This window comes from Filicampus tigris, chromosome 6 (genome assembly GCF_054856515.1).
Source record: "Filicampus tigris isolate MCC_2025a chromosome 6, RoL_Ftig_1.0, whole genome shotgun sequence".
NCBI lineage: Eukaryota > Metazoa > Chordata > Actinopteri > Syngnathiformes > Syngnathidae > Filicampus > Filicampus tigris.
Window position 1 is genome coordinate 22453654 of NC_141222.1, and position 24262 is coordinate 22477915.

At 40.8% G+C, this 24262-nt stretch overlaps 2 protein-coding genes across 9 annotated transcripts in view; both read right to left on the reverse strand.

Annotated features, from left to right (window-relative positions):
* Positions 1 to 705: 705 nt before the first annotated feature.
* Positions 706 to 9701, reverse strand: znf207b (zinc finger protein 207, b). Of its 8 annotated transcripts, none has more exons than XR_015087256.1 (13): positions 9351 to 9701; positions 8734 to 8860; positions 8525 to 8663; positions 7801 to 7977; positions 7623 to 7695; positions 7452 to 7513; positions 6189 to 6328; positions 5843 to 5923; positions 3670 to 3889; positions 3136 to 3292; positions 2347 to 2523; positions 2066 to 2161; positions 706 to 1170 (listed from the first exon to the last, which is right to left on the reverse strand). XR_015087256.1 is itself a non-coding variant. In XM_086034306.1 (12 exons), exons 1-12 carry the CDS (start codon positions 9389 to 9391, stop codon positions 2143 to 2145), a joined length of 1413 nt encoding a protein of 470 aa, XP_085890432.1. In that variant the 5' UTR covers positions 9392 to 9701; the 3' UTR covers positions 1777 to 2142. The 8 variants fall into 8 exon arrangements, 6 of the variants coding, with proteins under 6 accessions (XP_085890432.1, XP_085890435.1, XP_085890431.1 ...); XR_015087257.1 differs by having other exon boundaries at positions 3635 to 3889; positions 9351 to 9697; XM_086034306.1 differs by lacking the exon at positions 706 to 1170 and having other exon boundaries at positions 1777 to 2161.
* A 638-nt stretch (positions 9702 to 10339) lies between these two features.
* Positions 10340 to 24262, reverse strand: part of rhbdl3 (rhomboid, veinlet-like 3 (Drosophila)) — a 41573-nt gene continuing 27650 nt past the window's right edge. The window contains exons 5-10 of the mRNA XM_086034530.1: positions 21890 to 22114; positions 19908 to 20056; positions 16744 to 16856; positions 14075 to 14175; positions 13795 to 13855; positions 10340 to 13068 (exon numbers count right to left, since the gene is read on the reverse strand). Coding sequence (XP_085890656.1) covers positions 12797 to 13068; positions 13795 to 13855; positions 14075 to 14175; positions 16744 to 16856; positions 19908 to 20056; positions 21890 to 22114 — 921 coding nt within the window. The 3' untranslated portion in view covers positions 10340 to 12796. The remainder of the gene's footprint in view (positions 13069 to 13794; positions 13856 to 14074; positions 14176 to 16743; positions 16857 to 19907; positions 20057 to 21889; positions 22115 to 24262) is intronic.

A 24262-nucleotide genomic window follows, 5' to 3' on the forward strand; every position in this document is an offset into this window, starting at 1 on the left:
ACAGGGCACAGCTAACAACAGTCTTCCATTCTCAAAAGGGAGTGGGAAAAGGTCTGGACAACGTCTTTAGTGACATTTAGTTAAATTATTTTGGTTTCCTAATATTTTTCTTTAAAAGGAACATTGGAAGTTTGAAGCTCACTGAAAAATATCAGATAACAGACCAGACTGAATCATTGTCAGGATGAGAAACCAGGATTCAATCAAGGAGGAAGAGGTGGGACCAACTCTGGTGGCGTCATGATTAATCCGCCCAGTTAGAATTAAAATCACTTATTTTTGGGTTCCAATAATCAGATAAGTTTTCATTGTAGTCAGGACACATTCAGTTCCAGCAGTAGCATTCGAAGGTTTATCGATATTTCCAATAATAGGCCATTTGTTCTTATTTAGAATAATTGCTATAATAATATTCTGCCATAGACCCAAGCTGCTATCTTTTCTGTTTAGGACATAATTGTCACTCGCGGCATCAGAAATATTGCTGTTTAACCAAGTTTTGGAAAGCGCGATTAGATGGTTTATTTTAAGTGAGCCATGCTCTCAGTAAGTCAATTTTGGGTGTCAAACCTCTCATGTTCAGATTAATAGGCACGCCTTCCGAAATTTTTAACAATTGGTTGCACTATCACCAGTTTTCCACTGGGTGGCAGTGCATTGATTCAATGTACACACTTATAAAGCACACAAGCAAGAATAATGCAATCACTTTCATAGTTTATTTGTGAACGTTACAAAACAACGGTTTGGATACAAATGTATAATTATAATGTCATGTGTCCCACCATGTAACTTGCATAACATTTATGGAGCCTGAAAGGTCACAGTCACCTTAAACTTGCACAAGCTGGCATTACATAAAAAAAGACCCTAGTCTTTTTCACGTTTCTTATTGCATCTTGTAATACTTTTCAAATTGGTACTTTTATACGTCTTTTAAACTTCTAAGTGGTTTAGTTTAATACTCTTTTATTTACTTACCATCCATTCCGCGACTGTACAGTTAACATGAACGTCTATTCAAGTCTGAATCATACAGCATTATGAAATGAAATACAGTCGTTGTACAGTACAGACCCACACTACAAGGAATAGCGGGTACTTACTGGGTTTAAAAGGCCTGTAGCGCCAGCTGAGTGGGTACAAGGCTGAAAAGTGGAGTGGGAGGTGCTACAGACGACAAACAGATACAAAGCAGTTAAGTGATCGGAGGGAGCTTTTTAATCCACATTATTTACTGACAAGGTCCTTAAGAATTTAACCAACCTGATTGGACTCCTGCACAGAAAACAGGTGGCTAACATGACAAATGAACAAGGAAGCATTTTGGTACCCTGGAATACGCATACTGCAGTAAATAAGGCTAGGTGCAGATCTTTTCTGGTAATGGCCATTTGTTGTACTCGACTGTCTAGGCCAGGTTAAATATGGTTGCACCTTTCAACCAATTGTGTACTAGCTGGTATTTGCTGCAGTTCCTGTATTACTGGGGTTCACCGGCTTAAAGCGCAACGTGTATGTACATCCTGAACACCTTCAAGTCATTTCTATCGCAATCTCTCTCCAGATGTTTCGTCATGCATTGTTAAGGGACCACAAGTTGACCATCTTAATTCAAGGCCAAGAGCCTTTGGTTAATGTCAATACTCAAGTCTTTTGGAATATGATGTCATTCTGATGGATGTCATCAAAATGGAGCGATGGCCAACTTTGTGTTGCGTGTCCAACATACAAGACTTGGTACTCACCTTCACGCACGTCACAACAAACCAGCACTGCAGTTTTAAGGTGGATTTTATTACAACAGCTTGATAAAACATTACAAAGGATGCACACAGGGACCCTTTTTAAGCAGGAAATATTAAAACAAACCTGAAATAAGAAGAAACCTAGACTCATGAGCCACAGAGAGGTAACACTACAAAGTTGGAATCATCACCAAGACCCTCACCAACCAAGGTTGGGGACGCAAGTCCAACAGCACCTAAGCATGCTGTGAGGGCCTCGAGTGATCTACAAAATCAATCCAAAAAAATTCAATAAATGGTTTACAGGATAAACTTGCCTTTGTAAGGGGTTGGTACGTTCATGTAAGTCCAGCAGCTTCAACAGAAATATGAATGACTTTAACACACTTCACCCCTAAGAACCTGAGTGAAACCTACGAGGGGAAAGAATTTTATCTTCACAAGTGATCAAATAAGTAAAAGAAGCAGTCTGGAACTTGTGTCGATACATGAAATGTCCATGTGTTGCCAAACAACAATTAAGTCTTCGCCACCATGGGCCTTACTGCTCTTAGGTCAGAAAATGTACAAGGATGAGAGAAAGGTATGAACCTCAAACCTAATGTGGGGGCTGCTTTGCCGCTTCAGTAGCGCCCGGCGGGAGACATGACGGGCGGCCTCATGCCCATGGGAGGGCCTCCCTGGTAAGGGGGCACCAGAGGAGGACCCTGCCCGAATGGAGGCATCCCTCCTGGCATGTAGCTTGGCATGCCCTGTGGGGGGGCACCGTACTGACCTACGGACAACACATGGGAAGGCGTTAGCTACTCAACAAAACGGAAGCTTCATTTAGATTAAAGATCACATGCCACACTATTTTTTTTTACTAATCTTTGATGTCCTGGATCCTTGACATATATAGCAGTCAATGGCAGTGAAAGAATAAATGTTAAAGAGAAATGTGTCATGATGGGGTCTTACTCTTGAATTAGTAATTGTGATTTTAATTGCTTTTTTTTTTTTTTTTCTTAAATTGCTGGGGGTTATCGAGTTTACGACCAAGATCTTTTTCTTTGGTGGTGACGTGACCCAGATTTGCATTAGACATGCGCTACAATCTATCGCTAGCGCTGTAATAGTGATAATAAATGTTTTTCATTGAAGTGATTTTCATAAGTAACTGAGCGTTGCTTCTTGTGCCACTTGACCACACACAAGTGGCACCAGTTTGTGTATTAAGTTTGCAAACACAAGATGTAGAATATCTGGGCCGTTGCGAGCCGAGGACCCCCGCAACAGAAATGATTTTAAAAACTGGATTCTAAATTGGCATGACACGGGGGCCCTTCAACAGACCGCGTTGGACCTTTGCGGTTGCAGTGTGTGTTCAAAGCAGTTGGGTCCTAACCATGCATGGGATGCCTCATGCCAGGCTGCTGTGGTGGCAAGCCTTGCTGCGGGGCCATCATGCCGCCGACAGCTGCCACTGGGGGAGCAGCCGCATGGGCCTGAGCCGTCCTGGCTAAGAGACGTTGGTAACGGGGCAATTGGGCCTTCAGTTCCTCCTGTGGGCAGGGACAAGACACAGAGCAGCTATTTAGATTTCAAGCAACACTGCTACGACCCTTTACAAAACAACGATGAATGTCCACAAAAGCACAAGTGAGGCTAGTCAAGCTTGGATTCATCTTCCAACATGCCCTCAAGAGAAATGATCAGGAAGATTACGACAAACAAGGAGTTGGGAATTTTGTCTAAAGATTGTGTGATTCAACACTGTAATTAGCATGCATTCAAAGTAACGATACTCCACAACCCGTCCTTCCATAACTGAATTAATAAACTATGATATGCATCAGTCATTACTTACTGTGGAAAGGGCAAAAAAGAGAGTTCAAGCAACTTACCAGCGAGATATCCTCATCAGGGTGGATCAACTTACTAGTTGCACTCGTGGCGGAGAGGGTGGCAGGTTTAGTGGGCACTGTGGCCGGGGCTTTGGCCACAGTGCTGCTAGAGGGGTTGGACGAGGAAGTGGAAGCGGAGGAAGAGACAGAGGGTTGGGTATATGCAGGGAATGTTGCTTTGGGCGGGTCGGAGGAGGCCGTGCTGGCGCTGTGGGGGTTTGCGGCGGCGGCGGCTCCTGAAGCACTTTGCTGGGCCTGCGTAGACAACGGGTAAATCAACAGTGGAACATACAGCAGCAACCTGCTGCACACGTGATTTTGGACACACAAAACCACCCCGACTTTCAGAAAAATGGAACTGTGATAAAGTGAACCCCCGGTAAATCTTGTTCCGTCAAAATGAAGTTGCACGGTAGTCTCCCATTTGCCCAATGTGAGGAAAGACGAAGACATACTTTGAAAAGGGTCTTTGAATAAGTTTAAGTTTGAACAACTTTAGATGTGTTTAAAGCATGTGGACTGAAATCTGATTTGATGCAAACGCCAGACGCTGCACCTCAAAAATTTTCAAAGTAAACCCGATTAGAGGTTTTGGTCAGGTGAGTGACTTGCCACAACAAAACGCGGGATCATCTTGCGGCTGGTCTGAGTACGAGAATCCTTCCCCGTTCTCATCACCCAAAGTGAAATCTGCCGATCCAGAAATCCTTAGAACTGAATTTTGACCCCATTTTGGATTTTAATTTCAATACGACAATTAATATATGCATACATTGAGTATTTAAACCCAGAGAGCTCATGCATGTCTACAGAGGGCAAGATGATGCAGACTGACACTTTGTACCATTGTTAGTAGGGCTGGGCGATTATGGAAAAAAAGAATCCCGACTATTTTGACTGACACTAAAATTACGCTTAACGATTCTTCGAGTTCAAAACTTTGTATTTGTTCAACTTTAAATGAAACAACCACAAAATAAATTAGTATTGAAGTAAAATAATGAATACTAAAATAGTAGCAAAAAATAATAAATACCGGCTGTTCCTGATGTGCGTGCCTTGACCTCTTAGGGGCAGTGTGGTGCCATCATGCATGAAGATGCACGCTTACATTAAGACAAAAAGAGTAAAAGAAGAAAGTTGCGATTGAGCTTTATTAAAATAACTCATTTTCACAGATTAGGAAGAATATATGGCTTTGACTATTGCTATATTACCTGTCGTGTTTGTGTGTGAATATTCGTTATTGAAGGAATATCACACACAGAACTCGATGCAAACTTTCAGTTAGTCTGTGAATGGGATTTTACACTGACCGCTTGCGTTATCATTAGTATTGGCAATGTTTCGAAAAACAAAGTATGCCTTGTATTTAAATATACAATGTGTTTATGTTCTGTGTTTAGTTTTACAATAAACTCCACGCGGGGTGTCATAAAAAAAATAAAATAAAGTACACTCAGCGAATGCAGAATAACATTCACCACACACTTTCTGCACAGGCAACATGGTGCATTCAGGGTGCTTTCACAACGTAGGAACAAAGCAAACACACACTGCGCCGCAAAGGTGAAGTCAAGACAAAAATGTTCTTTCCAATATGTTCGATGCAGCACCACTCGTCTAAACACGGCAATCTGAGTTTGGTCCTGCAACGTTTGCAAGCTGAGATGTGATTGGTCGTTACCTGAGCTCTGAACAACTGTGATATCATTTTCATTGAACAGGAAGTGGCAAAATGGCCAACCTGCGATGGGTCGAAGCGGTTGGATTTTGCTGCTTGATTCAAATTCCACCAATGCAATACTAATCAGAATGCCGTGTTTAGACAAGTGGGGGTGCGCTGAACATAAATAAAATTGACTTGACGCCCACTTTAATCGTTTTTCTTCGATTAAAATGTTTTCTGATTGTGAGAAGCCAAAATCGAAATCACGATTAAATTTCGATTAATTGCCCAGCCCTAATAATTTGTTAGTCTAAAAAAGCTCATGCATCGGAACAAAGACGACAGCCGGGTGTTGTCCGGCCTTTATTATGTGAGCCACTGTAGCCTCCAGGCTATCTTTGCCGAAAAAGCACAAGGCAAACACCGTAAGCGATCTGCTTATGACTTTTCAAGCAGAGTTAGTGTGTGTGTGTGTGTGTGCGCGGTGGGGGGAGCGACATGCATCTAGATGCCAGCCACAGTCTGATCTGTGAGCCTACTTGTGGGGTGTTAGGAAAGGGTGGCTGAGAGGAGGCAGACTCATGGTCTGAAGGTGGAGAGGAAACAGCTGCTGTGCCCATCTGCAGCATGGTGAAAAGGAGATGACAGCATTGGCACATCAGTTTTAAACATTAAAAAAAAAAAAAAAAAAAAAAAAAAAAGAGTAGGGATGGCGGGGAAACCAGTTGACTAAATGTGGATAACTGAACGTTGGAATACATACGCCAGTAATGACTCAAAGTACGTCTGCATGGCAATCAAATCGAACAATTTTATGGAAGTGGTGATGAAACTATATATCGTGTGGGCTGTCGGAGGCAAGCGGCTGTGTTGTCGGGTTCCAACCTGTGCTGCACTGGGGAAAAGAGGCTTTGTGACAGCGGGCTGGGCCGCTGGTACCGTTGGTCGACTGGGTATGACTCCTGCTGCGGGGGCGGGGGTCATGTGGGGCATCCCTGGCCTCGGAGCCATGTGTGGAGGCATTCCTGAGAGACCCAAAATGAAAGTTTAGACTTTTCTCTAAGCAAACAAATAAGAGGACGGTAAAAAGAAACTGAAAAGATTTATGTGGCCTCCGTCATTTGTTTTGAGCTTAAGAACAGCGTGCAATGACCAAGTCGGGTTGCACAAGAGGGTCTGCTCAGTTAGTGACCATTTTCCAATTGACTGTTCTGTATTTATGACCTCACAGCGATTTTATACAACTAGTTCCTTGTATTTAAAACTTTGCTACAGCTTTAGTGGGTTACTGAGAAAATTGTTGAATTTACTCAATTTTATTTCTTCAAGTGGTTTCACCCAAAAAAAATCATCTAGATCCTGGCAGTTTCTATGTAGTTGTATCATCTAGATCCTGACACTTTTTATGTAGTTGTAAAGTCTACTTGTACCAGGATCCATGTAATTTCATTGATATTCAACATGTTTTTTTCAGTGTACAGGACGTTCTGACTTGCATACAAACTCGGGTTACGTCACAGCCGTAGGAAAGGAACACAGTCTAAATACAAAAAGCTGATCATACCATTTAGTTACACAATATGCTTTGGAATAATAATAATAATAATAATAATAAAAAGATAGAATGTATTTCTCAAAAGTTAAAATCAAAACTCGGCACTCTATTGTGCAAACAATCCATTAATACTGGTCTGGACATAAAGATCCTCGATTGTAAAGATATAACTGCCAGTAAAAAATATACTTTTCATCTTAGGCGCAAAACCGTATGAATTCATTTCCAATATTCAGACTCAAGTGTATGTTGCTGTGTATTGTATTTTCTCTCAAGACACTTATTGGTTGCTTTTCATTAGTCTCAGCTGTAACAAAAGTAGTTTCGACAGGACTGTACTACTTTTTGTGCACGAGGGAAGATACAACGACATCAACAAGCCACAATACTTACAGACTAAGTTAATCTACCACGCATGTCGTTCTGTTCTCTTCAGAACATTTTCGACTTCCTCGCAAGAGCGGAACACATGGCAATTGCCCATAACTAAATACGTCCAAACTGGAAAACTCTTGAGTAATGTGCCTTGGCTCACAGAGAGCAGAGGCCCCTATGCAGCAATTTAAAATTTGCTTCTCAACAAGTCAACTAACCTGGTGGCATACCAGGCATGCCTGGCATCATTGGAGGCATCATCCCACCCATTGGCATCATCCTACAAAAGACATTCAGTTGAATAACTGCGCTTCCCGCAACATCAAGCACTGCGAAACATCTGATGACAAGGTGTGACCCAACAATAAAATCCAAAACCGAGATAGTACCCTGGAGGCATGCCGTGCATGGGAGGCATTCCGTGCATCATGGGCGGAACACCTGGCATCATTGGAGGCATTCCTGGAACGATAATGGGAAAGAACATTTACAAAAGCGATTGGAATAATAGCTGTAAACCACAGACTGCTCATATTGTCTGACTACTTTTACGTTGATCTCTCTAACCTTGATATCCACCGGGAGGCATCCCTGGTCCCCCAGCCACAGGAGGAATCCCTGGCTGAGCCATGGGTGCAGCATAGCCCGACTGAGGTGGCACTCCAGCCACCTGCGGAACTGATGGACCCGGTTCATCGTCGTCGTCATCCTCATCCGAGTCATCTGGGTTTTTCTTTTTGCCATCTGAAGGAATCAGATATTTAAAACCGGTGTAGGTCTGCATCTCACGATTATCTCAATAATCGATGAATCTGTCAATTCTTTTGTTGATTGATCAATGAATTAGAATTTAAAAAATGTGTTTTCATTTCCATCTTTTATTCAAAAAAGTTATTTTAAATTGTCAGTGCAGAAAATGCACAACCAATAATAATTCAGTTACTAGTTTGGTCCGTAAGATGTCAAGAAATGGTCAAAAATGTTGATAATTGTTTTTCTAATATAAAGCGGATGTTCACACATGTATTATTTTTGATTCAACACAAAGATTAAAGACTGATTTTAAGGAGAACTACACAAATCTGAGAATATAAACAGTTAAGAGGCAGAAATTCAGAAGATTTAGACAATTTTAAACTAAACAAGTCTGTAGACCATTGACCAATTTTCAACATATCAGGTCATTTTATAATCAATTGGTGATTAATTAAGCGCACTTCTAAAACAGTGTGACTCACGCATTAATTTATCAGGCACTTTCTTGTTCAACTTGACCAAAGGGCGCACAAACCTTGAGATTTCTGTTCTAATGTCCGTCTCCTCTCTTGCATATCTTTGTCAGGAATCCCCTCCATGCCATAGATCTCAAGCTCAATGTCCGTTCTTCCGGGAATCGCATTTGGCACACTGTCAATAGTCTCTTTGTGTACCTGTGATGCAAGCAAAGTGAGCTTCTGTGTGCGACAAGAGAAGTACAATTTTAAGTGATTGCCGACCCACCTGCATGCAGTGAATGGCCAGGCCTGGACCAGTGTACAACTTCTTGTGGCAAATGTGACATTTAAAATGCTTTGCCTTTTGGTGTTGAATGAGGATCTTTTCATCGTCAAAATCTCGATTGCAGTACCTTGGAGGAGAGACTTAAGGAATGTTCTAGAATTACGTAAAAGCAAACAAAAGCACATTGTTCAACGAGGAAGAGACTCACTGCTTCGTTTTTGACAGTTCTATTGGTTTAAACATTACATTTTTGGGGGGCAGTGGATATTTTAAGAATTGCCCACACGCGTAACTTTGACGCGCCGTAAAAGCGCTAGCAGTCAACGACGTGTTAATTCAGTCCGGAAAGGCTAGGCTAACGTATTAACTAACATGTTTGATACACGAATTAACGGAAAATGAGCTAAATTACACAAATGTAACTTATGAATGACATAAAGTTAATGAATACTCAAGAATAACGCAACTCGGAAGCACACAATGACATTAAAGCAGCATTCGTTAGCCTACAAATCGATAAACCGTCCGAGCTAGTTTAGGCCTGTCTTTTGTCAGGCTAGGTCCGAACCGTTGCGCCTTTTTTTCCTCGCCATTTGCTTTTCCATTCAAACGGATACCAGCACCAAGGCTTCATCTGCTTCTTCTTCTTCCTCCCCATGCTTGCAGAGAGTATCGAAAAGCTAGTTGTAGTCTCTTAAATTCTTATTATCTGTTTGATAACAGCATGCTGTAATTCAACCTCAACGCCGAAAATGGCGCCTAACGCAGGAAGTAGAAGCGGTCTGTTTTTCGTTCGACGTATGTGACGTCACATAAAAAAAGATAGAAATGCGCTTAATTTACTTATTGACTACTCTACTATACATTTTTAAATCGTAAAATACATATCCTGTATTATCAATCATGTATTCTGATAATATCTATATTAATTTGAAATTACCCGGATCGTGTCTTGTCATACACTAGGCTAATTTGGGTGCGGCTAAAAACCCGGGACAAGCCGTAAATCTCGCGAGATTACATGAAGTTGATCAACAGCCCGCTTGATGGCGACTACGTTCCAAAGTGTTGGAAATTCCATTTTTACTCTATTATCCTGCACTGCAAACATTACAGTTAAAACAAATCCGACACACTATCCTTGTGTACCTTTTCTTTTTTGCATGACACCAAGGAGTACCATTCCAATTTAATTGTAAGATGCAATGTCAACAAGGGTTATTTTTCTGTTAGGTAATACAATATCAATTTTGGACTAGTTAACACAAATATATCGGTCACTACCCACTTCTATTCCCATAATTCCGTTTCAAAAGCAATAATACTATTAAACTATGAAATAAAAGGCAGCAAAATGTTTCGTTCTTTTGCATCTTGTTTCATCTCCACATTTGCTGCTCTTGAATAGATTCACTCATCTTTGCTGTCTTGTTTTTTTCCACACAATAAGAAAAACAAATTACTATTGCTTGCAAACAGATGACTATTGGTTAGTGCTCCCTTATAGTTCTGAGGTTCGGTTTTGAATTTTGACCTACTGGTAATTAGGACATGCACTATAGCAAATTTATGAATGGTATTAAATAATTACCAACCGTTTGGTTTCTGTATAAAACTGTTTAATGTACTCCAGTATGTAAATATCAAATCTACAAAATATCCACAATGTTAAAAGATTAGTGCCCATCAGTGTTGTGTCACAGCCCTGATAATACAAACTTAGACTATTTTCACCTCACTTTTAAATAGGATGCATACAAGATATATACAATACAGATAGACCAGACAATGCACATAACATACCAATATAGCTCAGAGTAAAAACAGCCAACATGTTAATATCTGTGTTTAAATACACAATAATCAGGTTTGTGCGAAGCAGTTACCATAGAAACATGAGGTTAAAAGTACAGTACCATCGACAGCTCAAATCAATAAAACAACTGCATTACACTTTGACAGGGACAGACAGAGCGTTGATTTCTTTCCCATTTTTGCATCATGGCAAACTTGAGTGTGAACTGACACCAGTTCAGACAGTCAAAAGTCATGCCCGTGTGCTCTTCTGTTCGTTTGGTTGTAATAATACAGATAGTAGTTCACCATTATACCATCAACAAATAACATCATTGCAGACTTTCACAATCTCTAAACACAACAGTTTGGCATCACAACTGAAAGCTTAGCATTCTGAATGGCACTTGTGCTTGTGTATTCAGCTAAAACAAGCTGTATACACACATTTTGGTGAAGGTACACACAAAATAAAAAGACACGTGTATGAGGTTCAGATAACATGGAACTGTTTCTGTCTCTATGAACTTGAAATTAACCATAATGTTGCAGCTCAAGGTAACCTATTGCTGATGTGCAATAAAAACTCTCCAAATTTGATGATTATTATTATTGTTATTAATATTAGTTTACACATAATAGTCCAGAAGGTTTAAGATGAGCCTTTCGAGCTCACAATGGCAAAATGAAGAGTTGTCAGACATACTTTCACCAAGCTGCATGAGTAGGCACCATCGGGTTGAGTGTAGCAAGACTCTATGTCCACACGTGCATACATGGATTATGAAAAAAAAAAAAAAATCCAAATTTTTGGGTAAGAAAATAATCTAAAAAAAAAAAAAAAGAAGTATGATCGTTTTTGTCATGTTTGGCCTGCCATGTACATGCCAAAGCAGCAGGTGGTGCTATAATCTCTGTCTATAATCTTTTAGCCAATCCGAGCATTTGCAGAAAAGAAACGAAAGCAGTCAAGTGAAATGAGTGGATTATCTCACTTGGAAATTAAGTTAATAAGAAAAACATAAATAACACTGTCACACCGGGCAAAAGCAAATGCTTAAAAAAAAAACTGCTGACATTTTCCAGAAAGGAAAGAATTTCTGAGGGAATTAAAGGCCAAAACTAAACCACTAAATACTGTAATACAATAGATTAATATCCAAAAGTATTAGGCCACTATGCATGGTGACCATGCAAGTACTGTAGCACGGCTTTCTGTGTGGGATTGTTGCTTTCCCATGCTTGTGTGGGTTTTCCACAGGTAATCCGGCTTCCTCACATATTTTTGATAATTCATTTTCAAGAGTGCCGTCCTCCTTGGTCATCCCCCACGATGTCCACTTTGGCTTAAACAATGTTGGATGTTGCAATTTAACAATCATACACTTTGAACTTGGAGTTCACCTTTCATTTCTTTGGAGGTTGCTCTGGGCTCTTTTGTTACCATTTGTAATATCCACCTCTTCAATGTGTCATCAATTTTCCTCCTGCGGCCACATCCAAGGAGGTTGGCTACAGTCCCGTGGAGCTAAAGTTTCTGAATATGTGCAACTGTAGTCATGAGAATATCAAGTTGCTTGGAGATGGTCTTAGAGCTTTTGCTATTCACCTGTCTGTCTATAATTTTCTTTCGAATCTCCTGAGAATACTCTCTCCTTCGCTTACTCTGGTCCATGTTTAGTGTGTGTACATGCCATGCCACCAAACAACATAGTGAGTACTTGTACTTTAAAGAGGTGAACTGACTGATTACTTTTGTCTTATTCAGTAATTTCTGTGACTACTCTGGGATTTTCTTTCATGAACTAAGAGGTACCAAAAACATGTATGTTGGGTTCTACAAGCTTACACACTGCTGCCACATCCCACCTCTGTTACGGCTCTGATGCGACCAAGGAAGGTGGAAAATTGAAGGCTGACTTCTGATCTTTCACATTTGTCAGCAGTTTGGCCTTGGCGGAGGTTTACGTAGTTGCGCTGACCGTGGTCATGATAGAACTGTTAGAACATCAAAATAGTCAAAACCGACATGCGTGTGGGCATGTCCTTTAGGGCTTCACATTTTTTTATACTGCGGCGATGAGGATTAAGTGTAGTCATGTGATTTTACATGGAAAGGGATTGTAAGGCTTTCTCCAGAAATGCAGCAAGTGGATGGAGAGAGAAAAGGGACGTTCGTGTCGGAGCATCCTCAGCCACTGCGACCGATCCCATTTTCAAGGGGGGGCTTGTCCACTTGACCAACACAAGGACGAAGGGGCTCCTGGTCTCACGGTGGTGGGGGCAACCGGACGTCAAGCAAGCCGTAGGCAAAAATGTTCCAGAATATGGCGCAGAGCACAAACAAGGTATAGACGCAGAAGAAAATCCAAAAGAGGGACTGTTCCTGTAGCCGCTGCTCGTAGTTCTGCAGGACCACTACACCCAGTGTGAGACCCACCATCACCCCGCCCAGGTGAGCTACAAAGCTGGGGTTGGGGCAAGGAGGAAAGGCTGGTGGATAGAAGCGGAGCCACACCGCCCGGCCAAATTCGACACTCACTGCGTGTGTGCAAAAAAAAAAAAAACAGAAAAATATTCTTTTGTGAAATAAATATTGGTTAAAATATTCTATTATTGCATTCATATTAATACGTAAAATTTACAGCAGGATCAAGGGGTGACTAAATTAAATAAAAAAATGACATATAATCTGCACTTAACAGCAAAGGTTTTTGATTGTACCAATGCATCATTATTATTATTTTTTTAGCATTCAGAGTATCTGTAGGTTTAAAGAAGCCAAACGGTAGACTTTTTAAATTCACTTTGATAACATTTAAGACTATTCCTTCACTAAGTGTGACCATAAAGAGTTGGATATTCAGGGAGAGTATGGGCTCAATATTATAGCAGAATTTTATTTGTATTTTTTTTCAAATGTTTCGTCTCGCACATGCATAATTCATAGAGTTGTTATTGTGTGTAAGGAAAATTTGAGTTGTTATTGTGTGTAAGGAAAATTAAAGCCTTCATTTTGGAATATGTGTCTGTAAATAAATTATGATAATGGAAACATACTTTAGTAGCTATTTTATTTATATATTTATTCATACAACAGGTAAATAGTCACTCTTTGACTTCCGAGGGGCAGTTATTTGAGGTGAGGCACTTATTTGCTCAATTATAAGAGACACCCAGTGATTATTTAAGGCACATTATCTACAGTCATTTTTTGTGTGGAAATCTTTGGTCATAGGACTGAGTAGCCTACATAATCAGACTTACTGCACACCAGAGCCATGGCCATCCGGAATAATTTAAACTGACACTTCATGCCGGACCAGTTCTATAAAAGAAAGACAAGATGAATAGTAAGAGAATAAACATTATGCTCCAAAATCAAATCTTATCATATCACAAAATGTCATGGAATGTTCGGCATGTGCAGATGGAGCCGCACCTGCTGGTGGGCCCCAAAATCGAAGCTGCTTTGATGATGAAGTGCAGTGAGTGATGTGATAATCGCCTACGCGCACACATTTACACACTCACACACGCACATTACCATGACTACATTTGCCAGGTGTGCAGAGACCAGGGCGTACACCCCACCAGACGAACCGACCACGGGAGCCGTCATGTCAGTGACCGACACCGCCAGAGACCCTGCAGAGAACAGACGCGTCATGTATGAGAAAACCTCATCTGGGTATTTTTAGACACAATATGGGGACTCTGATAAATGATACAAGTAGTATGGTCTTCAAAGTCTGTGTCGATTCAACTGGCCACCTTAAAAATAGAAAGCAATCTATACAATATCACTTCCGGACATAAAAAGGGCTTCACGGCTGTAATAAAATGAAACTATAAAGGGCTGTCCATTTTGTAATTAAAAAGGATATTGAGGATCTTAGCGAGATAAGCTATTTGAAACTAATTGAATTAGTGTTGGATTAGATGGGCGATACAGACTTCATTCTTGACTCTGGAAACAGCAGTGTACAACCGCAATGTGTGCCAGACACCTCATTAGGTACACCTGTTCAGTAATATTTTTCTGTTTTGATTGACCTATCAGTGAGTTACTAAACAAGCAAAATAAATGGGACCAAAAAATTTATTACATAATCCCAATATACTACAGCTAAATAAAATCTCAATAAATTAGAAAATGGTGCTAAATTGTATTTATTTCATTCATATATTATATACATTCACTACAGAATGAATTTATTTCTTATATATCCTGCGCATACTACTGAACATAATTTTGATGATTATATTTTCCAGAAAACAAAAATCGCAAATTCACCATCTGAAGAAATTACAATAATGTTACACATATAGTAATAAACAATCATTATTTATTATTTCTAATATGGAAATTATGTAGGAATTAACCTTCACAAAAGTATTTTCCTAGCTTTGATAATCTGTTTAATATATGATTTTCATTGGCTGAATAGAACAACAACAAAAAATTAGTTCAAGTTATTAGTCATTATTTTTTGTGCTCGGACGTCTCAAGCAAGGTGCCCAACAAACCCTCAGAAGAGGACATTCTCTCTTAAGTTTTCTGGTCACTTCCTTTTTTTTCCAAACACACTTTAGACATCAACTATACAATTTTTTTTTCTCATATTAACCTAACAAAATACAATTGCGTGTATGCAAAGCAAGCAAACACGAAATCTGTTTTTTATTGTTATTGCCTATTGTTTACACCCTTCATTCAGCTGTCAACATACAAGTTCATTGAGTCCCACAAAAGGGCACGAGTGTGTGTTGTACCAAGAGGGCCATTGACCGCTCAATGACTCATGACTTGACCTATGACCTCTGCCCTGACCCCCTCGTGTATGTGCCAGCTGAGCTCCTGTCTGCTCCTGCCATGCATGTTTGGATGTTCTTATCACTGCATTTTAAAAAAAGACAATTTCAGTAATGGGGTCATATAAAAACATTTGAAATATTTGCTATTAATACAAAAGCACATGAAAAAATATGCATAAAATATGTAAAATGCATAAAAAAAGCAAATTTGAAGTCATTAAAAAAAAAAAAAAAGATCTAGAGTGGAGTAGACTGTAAATGTCCAGGGTGTACCCCGCCTCACGCCTATAGTCAGCTGGGATGGGTTCCAGTTTACCTGGCATGCTAATAAGGCCAAGCGCCGAAGAGAAAGCGGGACATTTTAAATAAAGACTAGATTCATTATTTTCTCATTAATGCCCCTGAACAAAGCAGTTCCATTATACCTGGATGTTAAATTCAGCTGTCAATCAGTGATCAAATATACACTGATAATGACTGAATTGTAAACATCTGAGGATCATAAAAATGTGATGAGCCATTTACGCTGATGTTTATTTGATCATGTTGATGTCCCAAAGGAAATATGACTTGCAGGCGGACACAACGAACTAAAAAACATTCCGGTCGATACAAGCAGCCGCCGCGTTCGCCCCACTGGTGGTCGATATCTAATTAAAACAGCTGACTTGCGTGTGCCTGATTTATGCTGCGTTTCCCCTTCCTCGTTTCACTCTGGGCTTAATTCTGTACACGCCACTTCAGATGGTATCCACAGGGGGCTTGTCACTGACCCCTGCACTCACACACAGACACGCGCACACGAGCAAGCACACGGTGGGAGATATTCAGAAATGGAGACAATTTGCATGAATATTATTCCAAGTCTGAATGCAGCATTTACATAGTTGGCAATTCAGTGCACCTTCCCTACTTCGGTAAGACACACATGCAGACGACAATAGATTGTGATTGTTGAAGGATAATGAAGTCGGAAGGATGCCATGATGACAACAGCTTCATTCAAACTTGAAATTCCGTTTTTGGTTTGTTATCGAACCGATTATTGAGTGAATTTGTTTTTGTTTGATTGAGCTCTGCTTGCCACGATTCTTGTGACACTGCTCCATGGAGGCTTTTGAGGAGACAATGCTCAACCCCCAAAAGACCCCCCCCCCCACCCCACTCCCCCACAACTGGAAGAAATAAAGCAACACAGAGCCATCTGTCCGGAAGACACACACACACATACACACACACGATGGGAACGTGATGCTGAAAATCAAACAGATGGGGCAAGCGATTAGGTTTGACATGTGAGACCTTGTGTTTTTATTTCTGTGTGCGATTAGAAAGAGAGAACATGTATGCACATTGTCCATTGCTATGAACTCATGCGGCGCATGTTGACCCGCCCACCTGCCAGCACGCCACACGCGTAGACCAGTCCTATCCTCGCCGCCCCGTGGACCATCTCCAGGGGGACTCCCACCAGCAGCTGCATGGCCATGTTCAGGCTCAGGTGTTCAATACTATCACACACGCAGAATAATCAGGAGATAAAACGTGTCACTCAAAGGGGTAGAATAGGATTTCAAGGAAAAGGTAATGCAATATAATTAGCAGGTATCTCATGTTTTGTTTGGATACTTGAGTAGCCGTATCGACTATAATGAACCCAATGTCAAATGCGGGGGATGGGTTCCACGCCCTCTAGCATTAGGTAAAAATACGTGATACAGGGAGACCATATGCATTTCTTTGTTGTACCCTCCTCACACAATTCAAACGCATGTAAATGTATTCACTCAAAGGTATTAAAACAGACTTTTTAAACATTGTAAACAAATTTAAACACAAATGCTGAATGTATTGTAGCGTTTGTGGACGAGATGAATTTTCAAAAATGTAATTGTTTAAAGGGGAAATCAACCCAAACATATTTTTTTCAAGAATATGTTCTATGCTTGGTTTTGGCAACAAAATAGTTGATTTTTTTACTAGACACTATACATTTTTTGTCAAAATAGTTGATAGTTTCCCGCGGCAACCCTGATGATCTCTCACGGCACACTGGTTGAGAATCATTGATCTAGAGCTCCGATTTATATTAATGGGGGTTGAGTCAGCATAGGCTGACTAAATGGTACACGGTTTGTTTCACGTCTTCCGTCATTGTCGCTTGAAATGTACATGTAAACATTGTACTGGTTTACAGGCATTTAATCGGAATTTGCAGTTGTTTGCACTTAGAACTGCAGTGTAAATCTAGTCAAATATTTACATTTTCAGTAACTACAATGCCTGTTATTGTGCAAACAACTGTTTTTTTTTGGGGTTTTTTAAAATCAATTTTCACACAAAAAAACACTGTGTAAACAAACACCAAAGTAGTAGATAAATATTTCCTGCGACCTTCAGAGCGTTAGTGTCCTTCCTTCCAAACCTCATTTTGCAGGAGACGCACACTCATCTATCCAAAATCCAAAAGCGCAGCTGCCATAATAATCTAGCCCCTCCTCTCCAGTCGCTCATTTGCTCGTGCTCGCCGTCTGAATTAAAACACGAGCTCTGCTTTATGTTTGTTGGCAGATAAATGACAAACCCACATGGGGGAGCAGCAGTAAATAGGGCCGACATGCCGCTTAAAAGCGGCGTGTTTTGACTGCGTTGAGCACACAACAAAGAGCCGCAGCAGGAACGAGCGCAAACCTTCCCAGCAAACAAGCGGGCAAACAATTTCCACCAAGTGTGCCAATAATCTATTTAGTGCATGACAAACCACCACCACCTCCTGCACAATGACAAGCTGCAGAATGGTTCAATGATCATGGAGGAGACAATGGGATGGTATTGATTAGATGGGGGGGGGGGGGGGGGGGGGGGGCCTGTGGAAACACAGGGACAGCTCCAGGGAAGATAACAGCGTCTGACATACTGAGGGATGACCTCCAATGTGAGGCAAAACCGTTATGACTGATATCACAGACTTACCAGAGTTGAATTTAGCCCCACTTGTTCTAAAGTCACCAGATTGCAAATGTAGGTCTTGCCAGATTTGCTGACGATGGATTGACACAGATGACATGGGGTATCTCGCTAACCGGAGTACCCGGAGAAAACCCACAAAAGGCACGGGGAGAAGATGCAAACTCCACAGAGGAAGGCCGGAGCCTGGATTTGAACCCACGACCTCTGCACTGAGAGGCTAACCAGTCAGCCACCATGCTGCCTTTTTCTTCAGTTCATATTTATTTCTCTATGAGAAACACTCGTTTTTCCGTGATTAGTTAAGTTGCTAAGCTGTACGTCACGGACTTCACTCACTTTCTCCCCATTGCAGCAGGTGCCATCAACGACACCTCTTTTACATCGGGTATAATTCATTTAGCAGTAGTAAGACCTTTAATAATACTAATCACCATTGCATTACTATTATTAACAGAGTTGATGTTGAATGTGTTGCTTCCCTTTAGCTGCTACAATCCTCCTACCCTCTCTCTCTCTCTCGCTCTCTCTCGCTCTCTCTTGTTCTCTCTCACTCTCTCTCTCGCTGGCACTCTCTCTCTCTCTCTCTCTCTCTCTCTCTCTCGCTCTACCTACGTTTACATGGACACGTTTATTCGGATTAAAGGCCTGATCGGAATAAAAATGCTTCATGTACACACACCATTCGGAATATTCTGACCCATTCGAGCCCATTCCGGTCAAGACTGTATTCCGAACGAGAGGAGTGTTAATGTCGATTGATAATCTGATTGCCGCGAATGAAAATACTTATTCCGAAATTTCGAAACAAACGATCTTTACCGCGCGCATCTGTGATGTCAGTATATGTGTTTCTGTTATTCCCGGAAGCTAGTAGCGGCAGAACGAGCGAAAGAGATGACGGGTGCAAGACTGAACTGGTACATTTGTCAGTCCGTTAGGAAGTATCAACTCGACGCAACAGCGCAAACGGGAAAATTACACGAAATAACGCTAACGTTTGAAGTAGAAATGGACGGAGCGATGTTTTGTTGACAGGGAAGTCTCTATGGCTTCTTCTTCTTCTTCTACTACTATTTCCGGTATATTTAGTCAATCTGCGCAATGTCAAAATAATTTGTTCCGATCAAAAGTGTGATGCATGAATACGTAAATCCTAATTGGACCAATATTTTTAGCGTCCATGAAAACATTGCATCTGAACATCATTTCAATTTGTTGGATGAAAGAAATTTTGTCGCTGTAAACGTAGCCTCTCTCTCTCTGCCCATCTCAACCCAACCGGTTAAGGCAGATGGCCGCCTCACACCGAGTCTCATGTCTGTTCCAAGTTTCTTCCTTAGGAGGAGTTTTTTTTTTTTTGCCTCTGTTGCCTAGTGCTTGCTTATGCACTTTTCAGTTAGCGTGTAATTCCACACGTGTTCCATGTACTTTAAAATAACTTGTGTCTGACTTGACTTAACTTCATGTGACAACCTGCATGACGACAGGCAGGAGCTTTGCATTTGAGACATTTTTTAAATTCATTTAACAATATATATTTTATTCATTTATTAATTTTTTTTATTGTGGTTGTAGTTCACCATACAACTCACCCGGTGTGCATGAAAATGTAGCTGAGGTACCTCCAGGCCTGGGCCCGGAGCTGGGGGTGGTACGGTAGAGGACTCTTAAGGAATGATGAGCTGGACACCTGCAGAACCAGGCGGTCCAGATGACATCCATAATAAAAGAACACCACTACCTAGGGCAGTAAATACAGACAGCAGCAGTTAATCGACAAGCCAAACGATCACAAACATTGGTCGTTACGACTTCAAAGAAAGGACCCTTGACAAGAAGTAAAAGTGTGTGAAAGCAGACAACTGCTTCAACCAGTTGTGTTGAAAAGGGGAAATAAATGAGATACTGTGCAACATTTTAACATTTGGATTGTCAACCAAAGTACAGTAAAACACATAATGGAGAGTGAGTGAGAATATTTGTTGGAAAGCTGCTCCAGTAATTTTCATGCATGCCATTAAGTATTTAGCTACTCACTATTTACATGAGTAAATACGTACTTGGTCATTGATATTTATGAATTATTGTGTTGTTCATATTGTACTGAAGAGCTATACCCATTCCTATGACGCAGCTGTTTCGTTTCTGGTTCTGTGGTTATCGATATCATTGGTGCCGTTCAAAATGCAAAACGTAATGGTAGAGTTCATTCTTCAAACACTCACATAGCTGAAAAGAAACAATGACCTTGATGTTTGACAAGATGAAGATTTTACCCCCACGTTTTGTGAGACTTTTTAGTAAATTAAAGTGTGGTTGAGCTTCAAATTGTACGACTTAGTTCCACTTTAGAGGTTCAACTGTACATAATGAATCAACTCAAAACTCTGGCAGTTGACTGATGAGAAATCATACAGTGCTAAACAACCCCAGTGGAAGCACCTTGTTGTCATGGTGACGCATCAGTGCAATCTAAGCCCCCCACTTCACATTACTAAGACTGAGTGGAGGCATTGTCAGACTGAAAATGGATTCTAGGTGACATTCTAATAAAAGAAGGTAAAGAGTGAATGGCGTTTGTTGTTGTCTAACAACAATTAAACAGTCACCATAATAGCCAATGGATAGCATGTAAACAATTGTGTTTGGCTTTTTTTATTCACTTCTAATTCTTTCTTCATTTAAAGGGTACCGTATTTTTCGGCCCATTAGGCGCACTGTATTATTAGGCGCAATAAACGTACCGGTTATATGGCACATTATATACGTGAAGCATTGAATGTTATATAGTTTATTGTAATTGTACTGTATGTTTGATAGATTTAGTGCTATTATGCTAGCTTCAGACTGGACACGAAATATCGCGTGGAGTTGCATGTCTCGCTTGCTTTTGTTCCCCGTGCAACTATACGGGGGGTTGAGGAGGAGGGGTTCCTCCGACGGATGAAAAAAAAAGTCTGAACATCGCTGATCAATCTGGTGACCGGCGATTGTGTTATTACTTTGGCTAATGCTAAATGCTATCTTGGTTGATTGAGCTCGCATTTGGTCCGACTGCAACATCAAAAGCCAGTAGGACTACATTTCCCATGATTCTTAGACAAGGAATCAGGAAGTGGTTCTAGTTCCGGTATGATGAAAACATGGAGGCCTGCTAGCGATTAGATGAGGATGAGAATGAGAACGGAAACGTAACAAGAAGGATTTTGAGTTAAACACAATGAACTGAAAAGCTGAAATCGATACATAAGGCGTACTACTGGATTAGAAGGCACCTTGTCGATTTTTGAGAAAATTAAAGGATTTTAAGTGCTCCTTATTGTCCAAAAAATACGTTATTCCACGTAAAACACATCCTTTCCAGTTTTTATGCATGTGAACCAACAAAGCTATGCATCCATCAATAGTACTGTAATAGTACTGTAGTAATGTAAGTGTTGTCATGACGGTGGTAGGCCTACTTGGAGCGCTCAGTATTTTTTTTAAGATGGCACTTGGTGTAAAAGGTTTGAGAACGACTGTTCTAGCATTTCAGTCCACCTTTTCCCATTTCTAATTACGGTAGATCATTTACCTCAAGAATGGTGATGGTCAGAATGAGCCATGGCGGGGGCCAGTAGTTGTAGCTGTCAAAGTACCACTTGCGATCCACTTCGCGCGGCAACGTCTCATAAGCGACGTGTCGGACTAGGCGCTGAGAAAGACCCAGACCGACCTCATCCCGGAGACTGCTGCCTTTTAGGTGCCTGCCCCCCTGCAGGATTGCCCTCCGGAAACTATTGGAGCGCTTGTTGCTCATCTGGAAAACAAGAGAGATTTGAATGGAAGTTTAAAGCACTGTGGAACTCTCGCCTGACTTTGATGCAAACAGTGTGGGGTCAGTTATACTTGAAAATAAAATAAGACTCTCCATAACAACCCTGGCTAAACTATGTTCCTTCCCGACATGCAAAGCTAATCCCTCTGTTAAGATGTATCACGTCACTAAAGTTCCTTGGACCAAATGCACTACTCTCTTATCTGAAAGGGGCTTTGACACCATCATGAAGTGAATAACAGAGAATAAATAAGTTAAAAAAAAAAAAAAACGACCAAAAACATACATTGGAGAATATGTGAATAGTGAACCTCAAATATGAACTCATGGAAGAGCATTTACTTGTTTTGCTCAATGCCCAAATGTCATTGGCATAGCTAGACGGACAAAGATATCTTTGTCATTCATGAATAACAATTTTCAGACAAATGAAGTGAAATTGGATTATTCCCCGTGGCACGCCTGATGATTTATCATGGCACGAGTAATAATCACTGCTATAGAAAATGGATGGATAAGTCTACATATGGCGGACACTTCATGTGACATCAAATTAAGTGCCCGGGGGCCAGATCCAACTCGCCCCATCATTTTTATGTGGTCCACTCAAGAAAATAGAGTGAGTCTACTTCACTGTAGCGGCTAGTTAAAACATCTGCTCCAGCTCATCCGTGACTTAATGAGGATAAACAGAATAGAAAATGGATGGATCATAGAACAAAGAAATCCGTAGTATATCAGGGGTTGGACCAGGAGGTGGGGGTTGGAGGATCTCTTGCGTCATATTCATCTTTTCATGTCAAAACCAAATGTTTTCAATCTACAGAAAAAAACAAAGGAATTGGCCTCAACAATGCTTTTGGAGGGGACTGTCGACTTTCCAAATCCACTCAATGTATGACTGAAGCCTGATAACACAACTTTTCTGAGCACAGGCCACACAGACTGTAGAATACCATTATCATCACCTAGCAACCAACAAAAACCCTTCCCCTCACCGCTGTCTGCCTCCAAGGAGTTCAAACTCCAAACAAAAATGTCCCTTTCATTGGGGTGGCCAGCTCAGTCTTACACAGTGGAGCCATGCCGTTGCCTTAATAGTTTCTCTGTAAAATGATGATTTTTTTTTTTTTTTTAAACAGAAAGTACAAATCAGTTGAGGACGATGTCATATGCGCCACTGGCAGTGAGGCTTTGCAGCGCTACTATCGTCAATGTGCCTTTCAGCTGAACTTGATGTGTGTTTTATGACGATCTCCATGACAACATAATGACTGCTTCCTCACTTCTCTCCTGCCGCCTGTATCACTTTACAGGATCTCTATCTTATTTCATTTTCATTTTTTTTTTTCTTAGCATCTCAGTAGTCCGCAGGGATCAGTATTTAGAGATGTTTAGAAGAAGCCAATTATTTCCTGCCGTATTTCAGGAGAATTGAAGTGTGGGAAAATGATTAGGAGTTGCCATGGCCACTTTCAGACGGCACACCAGGGACAACGCATGCGTGGAGATGCTTTCCAGCACACGCCTGGCTTTCTATCTCAAAAAAAAAAAAAAAAAATCACTGCATCACACTTAATTAACACACACCATAAATCTAAAGCCAAGTCTGACTTTATTAACATGCCCATATGTGAGGAATGGCCACAATGTCCTCACATTATGTACGGTTTCACAGATTAAACACACAGACACAGACTGGCCCCTGCGGGGGGGCCGCCAGTGCGCCGTAGAGGCCGTCAATTCTTCATGTGATGTGACTGTAATTCCTCTCTTTATTGTACACAACACAAAACAAACGGCGCTCTTTCCCGATTAGACACTAGTGAAAGAAGATGGGGGGGTGGGAAAGGAAGAAAAGGGAAAGTTTAAAGGCATGAATGGCTATTCAAGGAGCAAAAATCACACAAGAGGAGCAAAAGTGGCAAAGAGATAGAAGACAAATGGGAAATAAGTAGTGCGTTAGCTTCATTGAATGCTACTTACAATAACAGTAGATATACAATCGTTTTTAGGCATAAAATCTGTGTTTGTTTATTTTTTTATGGACACTTGAGCCTACTACAGTACTACACTATGCTACTGTAATTTAATGTTGGTCATGATGGTGGCATTTGGCGAGCTAGGTAC

Coding starts and splice junctions, on each gene's coding strand:
- znf207b (XM_086034305.1), bottom strand. CDS start 9,391: ATGGGGAGGAAGAAGAAGAAGCAGATGAAGCCTTGGTGCTG. Junction 7,978..8,524: donor ATTAGAACAGAAATCTCAAG/GTTTGTGCGCCC, acceptor TGATTCCTTCAG/ATGGCAAAAAGAAAAACCCA. Junction 7,696..7,800: donor GCCTCCCGGTGGATATCAAG/GTTAGAGAGATC, acceptor TTATCGTTCCAG/GAATGCCTCCAATGATGCCA.